Source organism: Schistocerca nitens, chromosome 7 (genome assembly GCF_023898315.1).
Source record: "Schistocerca nitens isolate TAMUIC-IGC-003100 chromosome 7, iqSchNite1.1, whole genome shotgun sequence".
Taxonomy (NCBI): Eukaryota; Metazoa; Arthropoda; class Insecta; order Orthoptera; family Acrididae; genus Schistocerca; species Schistocerca nitens.
Genome location: NC_064620.1, coordinates 426,501,328 through 426,511,167, shown reverse-complemented (window position 1 = coordinate 426,511,167; position 9,840 = coordinate 426,501,328). Strand labels below are relative to the sequence as shown.

The following is a 9,840-nucleotide window of genomic DNA, read 5'->3' as shown; positions in this document are numbered from 1 at the left end:
AAGCTTGTTGCCGTTTATCGTACCTTTCCCGGCCTTGTTAGACGATGGTTGTATTTTAATCGATGCACGTGATTTGTGTTGAATGCCAGGTTACCATTAATGAAGATATACGGGGTGTTCAGAAAGTCTCTCCGCAGTGCCGTATGATTGTTAGCCGCGCGTGGCGTATGCCGCAGCGAATATACCGAAATGAAACTCAGTTAAATTCAAGTTACTAATTTATTGAATATTCGTTTTTGCTTACAAATTTTCACATTAAATGTTGAAAGTGTCACCTTGTTTTGAATACACAATTCAATTCGTCTAATCATGTTTCCAAACACAAGCTGTAACATTTCTTCTGTAACAGAATCAGTGAAAGTGGATGTTGCGGTTTTCAATTCATCGATGGATTTTGGACGGTTTTTATAGACAGTTGCTTTCGCTGCACCCAAGAAGAAAAAGTCAGGTGGTGTTAGGTCAGGCCATCGTGGACGTAAAAGTCCCTGTGAAATTATGCGATTACCAAGCAGTGACATTGAAATGCGAGCCTTATGCGCGCTTGTACCATCTTGTTGAAAATAGCCGTTCAGTACTTAACACAATTTCTCCTATGAATGGCTACAGAATAGTTGCAGTGTCGTTGTGCGTTTTTTGTTTCGTTGAAAAACCCAGGCAGGCGAACACTCACACGACACGCGTGGCTAGCAATCATACGGCACTGCGGAGACACTTTTTGAACACCCCGTATTATTGTCAGTGGTTGCAGTCAGTGGGTTTAATCTCTGTACGTTTTCGTATTACGCTGGTTTGTTATGGCTAGAGCACGCTATTGCTGTGGTGGTTGCGGCCGCGTTGGCGTCCTGCAATGTGTGCGAACATAAGCCACTAGATGAAGATAAGCTCACATAAACCTTGTATCATTATCTGTAGTAAAGCTGAGTGAGTTCACGTAATCTTCTATGGATACCTTTTAAAACTATGTTACTACGCTGTAAGTGGCTACTGAGAACTGCTTGGAAGTTGAAATCTACCTCTGCCACCTTCTCATAACGATTGTGCTATTTTGTGAGTGTTGCAGCTGTTAGTATAGCTTAGGTTTTAGATTATCGGTTAATTTAGTGGTATCTGGGTTAGGTGGCAGAATTCAGTTTCACACTGTTATACGTTAATTATTAACTGGGGAACTTTTAATTTTCTTGATTTTTATGTACGGGGGTTACATTGCAATGTACTGACATTATTACGAGTAAATGTTTCTGTGGTCAGGTTTTAATATCATTTTCCTTTCAAACGAGTCTATTGTGATATTACTTGCGTCGCCCTGGTTCTGACGCCGTCCGTGGAGCGTGACACTATACATGACTAAGGCGTCCACTTGCGTTGACTGTACTGCGGTGGTGGACCCGTCTGGTTTGAGAAGATTGTAAGATTAGTTATTGTTATGTATTTTGTATATAAACACTAATTTTGGTGGGAAATATTTGACTGATGCTTCAAAGAAAAGCTTTAGTTTTACTGTGTTTTGAATTTTTATTTAATTGCTTAAGTAATTAATGTTTAAAGAAACACACACACACACACACACACACACACACACACACACACACACACACACACACACACACACACACACACACACACTGCACTTCCTTGACCCCTCTCCGTTCCATTCGTGTGTATTTAACACAGCAAACATCAACTTCAAGAAAGTAAAAGTCATGCAGAGCAAATTTCTCCGAATTGCAACTGATACTCCCCGTTATATACTGAACTGTCTCATTGAGACAGATCTTCAAATTCTCGAAATACGTAACATTTTCGATCGACAAGCACAAAATTTTTATGAGAAAACTCAGTCTTCGCTCTTTCGTCTCAGTCACTCCTTAGAACAAATCCCATCGTCCCAGCCTGACAGTCCACAGACTCAAACATACGAAAGGGAACCCTGGTGTTCCGGTTGTCTGACGAACTGGGTCTATAATCCCTCAAAAAGCAGCAGTGGCGACGTGGGAGTGAGCTGAAGAGTCACTCGGCGCTTCCACTTCCGGAGCTGGCGCCCAGCTTTCTAGTTTCGACGAGCGCCAGCGGACAACCGTCTGCAACAAGTCTTGAACAGCCGCCGCTCGCCCAACATTTCATAGCTTACTTCGACGTATCTACCAACTGGTTACGTCTTTGAATCAGAGTACTACTTGTCAGATATTGTACGCGACATCGGATCTCTTCCAAACGACTGTACGATTATATAACTGAGTCCGTAAGAAATAGTGAGATCTTCGAGCAGTACCATACTGTATGCCGCCCCCCCCCCGCCCCTCCCCCCTCCCCCCCCCACACACACCCACACAGCTGTACTCGCCAGAGAAGATTCGGAAGATTCGGTGTCACTTCCATCATTTGCAGTTTTCTTATTGGCCCATCTCGAATTGCGTGCCTTTCTCAAGTGAGGATGAGGGAAGGCACAGCAACAGTTTCCATTTGACAGTCTGTGGTTCTCCAGACATCGTCAAATTCTTTGTGAGAATACTTGTCTTGCTACCATTAAAGGCTCATTACTTGATTCAAGCTGCGTGCCGTGACTCAAAAATGGCTCTGAGCACTATGCGACTTAACTTCTGAGGTCATCAGTCACGTAGAACTTAGAAATAAATAAACCTAACTAACCTAAGGACATCACACACATCCATGCCCGAGGCAGGATTCGAACCTGCGACCGTAGCGGTCGCTCGGCTCCAGACTGTAGCGCCTAGAACAGCACGGCCACTCTGGCCGGCGTGACGTGACTGCACGGTCGAGCGGACAATGTCAGTTCTCTCGAGTAGTGGTCACGTGGGGCCACTGAGATCCTTCAATCTGCATGGTGTTTAGTAGGGCCCTCCTGAATCTATGGATTCCACACGAGCATGACAGCCATGGTGCCTCGAAGGCAGCATTATTGTGAAACATCAATCTACTATCTCGATAGGACATGATTTTTCCACGGTCTAGCTCAAACATGTGATGCTAAACATTTGTCCTCCTTCCAGGAAGTGTATCACAATATTCTTACCAACAAACGTCATTCAAACGCTACGTCTGAATTAAGACCAACTGCGGAATCTTTCCTTGAGTAGAGGATGTAGATGGCGTTATTCCTAACTACGTTGTGAGTTCGTAGCGAAATGCTCATCATTTGCATGTCCAAGGATTTAATACACGTGACCCAAATTTGACATAATTCTGCGTACTACCTTCAAGATATTGCAGTGCCCAGCAATGTACTGAAAGGTTACACACGCAGATTAAAGTATCCCATCATTTAGCTGTCGTAATACAAAACAATCCAATGAAAAATACAAAAATAAGAAAGTTTTCGTAATAATATAAAATATGTTGCACTAAAAGTCATCATGTTGTGTAGTAACAAATTTTAGACAATTTCTGCTGCTATGTGTATTTTTTTTTTATTTCTATGAAATGAGTGTAACACTGACAACTCAGTAATCAGAGCCTCGAAGTTCGTACCGCGTTGCTGCGTTCTGTGAATATTACTAAAAAGCCGTAATTCTCAATCTTTTTCACGCCATTATCCCCGAGTGAGACAAGTCATCAACCAGCGTTCACATCCCAATTTAGGATCTAACCAAACTTGAGGACGGAGAAAAAATAAAGCTATTTTTAAAGTGACGAATGATAGTTTAATTTCATGAACATTAACTAAAACTGACTTACTTGTTTTTGGAGGTTTTTCTATTAAAAATAAAGCGTTTTTGAGGTGGCAGGTACCGCTTATTTGTAACATTCTTTTACGTCTATATGTTCATCACAGTGTCTTCCAGTGCACATGTGCTAAGTCACGCTCCAAGCTATGAAGAAACCCTCTTATGTTTTTATCTCACAGAATTTCTTTTTACCCCTCTGCTCTCCAGGGGCCTTCCTCCACTCCACTAAGGCAGGAACCACTGCTGTCAAGTGTGTTCAACTGTATTAACACACAAAAGCATTAAAAGTGTTCCATATTGTTACAGGACGCAGTACAGTACAAAACTAGAATAAATAGTTCTGTGGACATATTTCCTGAAACAAAGATTTGTTGAAATATGCCCCCCCCCCCTCCTTAAGGAATGACAAATTCATACAAATGTACACGGCTGCTTTCAGAATTGGTCACTGCATAGGACACACATTTCTGTAACGTGTACATACTGTCCATGTGTAAGAAATACACAGCAGAGGCTTCCTCATTTTTAGTGTTGACATTAATTATCATACTTTAATCTGCTTAAATAAAATGATACTTGGGGCACCCACCACAAAATGTAACTGGATTGCTACCAACATTTCCTTCAACAAACAAAAATTTTACACAGTGCAGCTATGAAAAATTTACAAATAACAGCTGCAAAAGACTAGATCTCTTTCCATAAATAAAATAATGACGTCCTCATCAGCAATATAAAAAGCTCGTTATCAATGTAAAAAGTCTCAGGGTCTTTACCAAGAGTTTTTTTTTCATGGTTGCTGAGACAATCAGAACTTGCAGGTGGATACTGTTGGGACTTCCGTGCTACAGTGCAAGCCGTTCATTTGCCGGGCAGTGATTGGGCTGCTGGTGCGCGCTGGAGTCGGCTGACCGTGTGTTTTGCTGGCGTGAATACGGCGGGCAGAGTGTATCTTTCTGCAGTGCCGAGACGTTGGTGCCCGGTTTCAGCAGCGTGCGACACTCAGAAGCCAGGGCTCATCGACTCCATTATCAGTGTCCCTAGTCTGGCGCCTACTTTCGAGACTCGCAGTCAAATATATCCTTTGCTGTTACTAAGTGAAGTATGTCTACTGACACATCTCTCTATTTTCCCTTGACGTGATAAAGCATCTAACTAACTAGCTAATGTGCTGCTCCTATCCAATCCAATTATTTTGCAACTTCTGAACAGTTGCCTACCGTCCACAATCACCATGGCAGAAACACAGCTCACAACGACCAACGAAATAGAAAGTTAGTTTTAGAAGCCCTTTCTTCGCTTAACATCCCGCGTCATGTGGACGTGTCCATGTCCTCTTCCCTCGAAATGAGCCTCTAAATCTACAAACGTCTGCTTCCATCCCATTCTGACAATATGGATAACTGTCGACGACTGGTCCGTTATCTGATCTTACAGTGGAGGCTGGGGAAGCGCCTCTGCCTTTCTTGGCTCCAGACTGCATAAGTGTTAGCCAGCTTCAGTGCTAGGTGGCTATTGTGTCTGGCTGGCAAGTTGAGCGTCTACTGTGGCACGTACACTACAGCATGTATGCCATTAAACATCTCTAAAAGCAGAAATCGCAGGGTTTAATTTCTTGTGAATGGGGAGATCATGAAACCGGACGTCTTCCACCGCTAAACGTTTGTGTTAGGTAATGTCATACGAGGCGCAGAAAATGTGGTGGTATCCAGCAGATACGAGAGACAGTGTTAATGCTATGTATGACAACGGCATCAAGGTGCAGAACATAACGAGACAAGCATCAATCAATACTGAATGGAGAAACAGGAACAGCCCACACCACTCAGCACTGACTGTGAAACCATGCTACTGAAATGTTTTATCGATTCCTAATAAAAACAGTTTATGAGCCAATAGGACATAGGTAAGGGACAGTCAACAGAACCTGACTGTTTCCTAAAATGAAAACGACTCTCTCTTCTTTATGAATATTAGTTCTCCAATTTTAAGTGAAAAAGGTTGCTTTGAAGGGATAATAGTTAGTACCAGTAACAACGCTGTCTCTGCCCCGGTTCTTTGAAGAAAGGTACTATAATGTATAAAAGAACTTCATACGCCTACTTGCTTTAGAAATGAGAATATTTGGCGCTATGAGTGTAAAACCTTCAACGCTGAAGACACAAAACGCTAATTATGCTGCTTTTATTAGATTTGGTTTCTTCATTGAGAGACTAATGGCGCCCCATAAATGTATAAACTTACATATCAAGTTTCTTGGAAGCCACTAAGTGTTCTCATTATCCAACATTTGATAAATAACCGAGTGTCGTGTTTTAAGTAAGTCTCACTTGTAACGTCACCAAATCTCAGGAAATTTTTTGTTTCCCTTACGTATGTTTATATCAAGTTTTTTTTCTTACTTTTGGCCAGTACTATCCCATTTAAGAATGTGCGGTGCCTTTTTGAAACACTTAGCATAACAGCTAACAGTCACCACCTCATATGACTGGAAATGGCTGTAAATAAGTATACATAAAAGCAGCTGCCAGTGATTGGAAAATTTTAGTCGCATCCTCCCCTCTCCACCAGCACCCTAGATTACGTTAAACGATTCCTGCTGAAACGACTTGCACTGTGCGTTAGCGATTTGCTGTACACTCGGAGTTGCATATTTAGCGAGACAGAGAGGGACTACAGTGATGAGAGAGTCAGGCTGCCGGCCTGAGCCTGGTGTAGGAGAGCAGCAACAGCCCTTGCGGAGACACGGCAGCGTGCACGAGCGCCATGCAGACGGCCAGCACGGCGGCGTAGAGCAGCGCGAGCGCGCACAGCGCCAGCCGGTGCCGCCTGCGTCACGCGCGGGCCCCCTCCTCCAGCAGCACCCGCGCCACCTCCGCGTCCGACGCCGCCGCCTTCACTGCGCCAGTAGCTCCGCGGCGCCGCCCACGGCTGCCGCGACTGCTGCGCAACATCACAGTTTGTGTGCTATCAGCCCTCCTACATCGTCTTCAGCGCGCGCGCGCGCGCGCGCCCACACACACACACACACACACACACACACACATTATAGATACACCATCAATTGTTCATTTTTTTGTGTTATGGTTTTAGGGCACAAAACTGCTACGGTCATTAGCGTCCATTCTGTGGCTTAGGGAAGGGTAAGGAAAACCGAATTGGAAATCAGCAGCAATTGGAGCGAAACTCAAAAAGTGGGGAAACTAAAAAAAAACTGAAGGAAAGCTTAGAAAAGCACTATATAAGGGGGAGGTTTCCACAAAAAGAGCTTCAAATGACCGATGTCATCTCACTGACACAAACTCGAGGACGCGATCGGCTGAGTGCGTGTCATCTGCTAAAATAGAAGATATACCAAGCGACAGTTGTAAATGGGCTCGTAGCGTAGTAAAATAGGGGCACTGAAGTAAAAGGTGTCTCACCGTCCGCAGCTGAGGGCAGTGGGGACAAAGCGGGAGAGGATCGCCACTTAAAAGATGTCGATGGCTAAAAAGACAGTGCCCTACCCGGAGTCTAGTTAAAATTACCTCCGACGACGACGAGGTCGGGAGGAAGAGGTCCGAGCACTGGGAAGAGCCATCTTGTTTCTGTACGAGGTGTGGCTAGAGAAAAACCGGACTAGTGCTGGTGAAACAATAAAACGAATGCAATAAGGCTGAAACTCGCGTGGCCTGTCACGTGACTATCGCTCCGCCTACTGCTCGAGTTTCATCTGCCTCCTGCACTCAGTCTGCCCGTGGCGTCTGTTTTAAGTAGTTGACGTTTTGTCTGTGCGTCGGAAAATGTTGAGTGTACAGAAAGAACAGCGTGTTAACATCAAATTTTGTTTCAAACTAGGAAAATCTGCAAGTGAAACGTTTGTAATGTTACAACAAGTGTACAGCGATGATTGTTTATCGCGAACACAAGTGTTTGAGTGCTTTAAACGATTTAAAGATGGCCGCAAAGACACCAGTGATGACACTCGCACTGGCAGACCATTGTCAGCAAAAACTGATGCAAACATTGAAAAAAATCGGTAAACTTGTTCGACAAGATCGCCGTTTAACAATCAGAGCAGTGTCTGAGTTAACAGGAGTTGACAAGGAAAGTGTTGGGCAGATTCTTCATGAAAGTTTCAACATGAACAAAGTGTGTTCAAAAATGGTTCCAAAGTGTCTCACAATTGAACAGAAGGAACGCCGAAGAATGATTTGTTCTGACATCCTGGAAAACATTGAAAGTGATCCCACCTTCTTACAAAATGTTATTACTTGCGATGAATCGTGGTTTTTTACTTACGATCCCGAAACTAAACGCCAATCGATGCATTGGAAAACTCCTGGTTCTCCACGACAAAAAAAGCACGAATGTCAAAATCGAAATTCAAGGCAATGATGATTTTTTTTTTTTTTTTGACATCAAAGGGATTGTGCACATTGATTGGGTACCAGAGGGACAAACAGTGAATCAGCATTACTACATTAGCGTCCTGGCTACCCTACGTGAGCGAGTACGGAGAAAACGGAACGATTTGTGGAGAAAAAAGTCATGGATCCTTCACCAAGACAATGCCCCAGCTCACAGTGCGTTGTCAGTGAAGACGTTTTTGGCAAAACACAACATTCCCATCTTAGATCATCCACCCTACTCACCTGATTTGGACCCCTGTGACTTTTTTCTTTTCCCTAAAGTCAAGTCAGCTTTGAAAGGAACTAGATTTGAGACTGTTGAAGCAGTAAAAGAAAAAGCGACGGAAGTAATGTATGGACTTACCGAAAATGATCTGCACCATTGCTATGAACAGTGGAAAATTCGTATGGAGCGGTGTAGAGACCGAGGAGGAGAGTACATTGAAGGAGATAACATGAAATTGTAAATAATTGTAAATGTTTTTTCCAGCATCAGTCCGGTTTTTTTCTAGCCGCACCTCGTATTTCCTAAACAGTGACAGCGAAAGTTAGCTATTGCAGTTTTCCGCATTGAAGATAAACGGAAAAACAGGAAAGCTGGATGAAACATAATTTATTATGAAAATTGTTGCAGGGGGGGGGGGGGGGGGGGAGGAAGGAAAGGAAAGCGAAGGGAAGGAACTATTGATGTCAGCTGAAGCACTACTTCATGCAGTCACCAGCAACATGTCAAAATGTGTGCCAGACTGTGATCCCAACCCAGGATCTACTACTTACTAGTCAGTTGCGCTAACCACTGCAACATCCAGAGACAGCGTTTATCGTAATTGCACCATCTATCTCAGCACGCCTCCAGTCGACCCACTCTCCCACCTGGAGCCATCTATCTGCAGTGCCTCTCCATGTTCTCCATGCTCGCTACTCAGATTCCTGCAGGGAGTCAAACGTAATTGTGCATCTACACTGAAGGTGGTGGATTCATTCTCCATGTAGACACACACGCACGCACACACACACACACACACACACACACACACACACACACACACACACACACACACAGAGAGAGAGAGAGAGAGAGAGAGAGAGAGAGAGAGAGAGAGATGCTGTTACAGAGTGGTACAGTTTTTTGAGTCATCAGTCTTGTGACTGACGTGAGAAGGCCCACCACGAATTCCTCTCCTGTGCCAACCTCTTCATCTCACAGTAGCGCTTGCCACCGATATCCTCAATTATTTGCTGGATATATTCCTATATCTGACTTCCTCTACAGTCGTTGCCCTCCATGGCTCCCTCTGGTATTATTGAAGTCATTCCCTGATGTCTTAACAGATGTTCTATCATCCTGTCCCTTCTCCTTGTCAGTGTTTTCCACATATTCCTTTCCTCTCCGATTCTGCGCACAACCTCCTCATTTCTTATCAGGCCAGCTAATTTTCAACAGCCATTGTAGCACCCCATCTCAAATGCTTTGATTCTCTTCTGTTCTGGTTTTCCCCACAATGCATAAATGCTGAGTTTCAAACATAAAAAAGCTTAACTCCTCCCGAATAGGCCATGAAGGCCCAACGGTACCGACTGGCCGCCTTGTTATCCTCAGCCTATAGGCATCACTGGATGCGGATATGGAAGGGCATGTGGTCAGCACACCGCTCTCCCGGCCGTGTGTCAGTTTCCAAGACAGGAGCCGCTACTTCTCAATCAAGTAGCTCGTCAATTTGTCTCAAAAGAGCTGAGTGCACCACGCTTGCAAACAGTGCTCGTCA

General features: G+C 44.1%; 1 protein-coding gene across 1 annotated transcript in view; it reads right to left on the bottom strand.

Annotated features, from left to right (window-relative positions):
• Window positions 1–6,373: 6,373 nt before the first annotated feature.
• Window positions 6,374–9,840, bottom strand: part of LOC126195671 (transmembrane protein 26) — a 95,031-nt gene continuing 91,564 nt past the window's right edge. Inside the window, exon 7 of the mRNA XM_049934297.1 lies at window positions 6,374–6,512. Coding sequence (XP_049790254.1) covers window positions 6,374–6,512 — 139 coding nt within the window. The remainder of the gene's footprint in view (window positions 6,513–9,840) is intronic.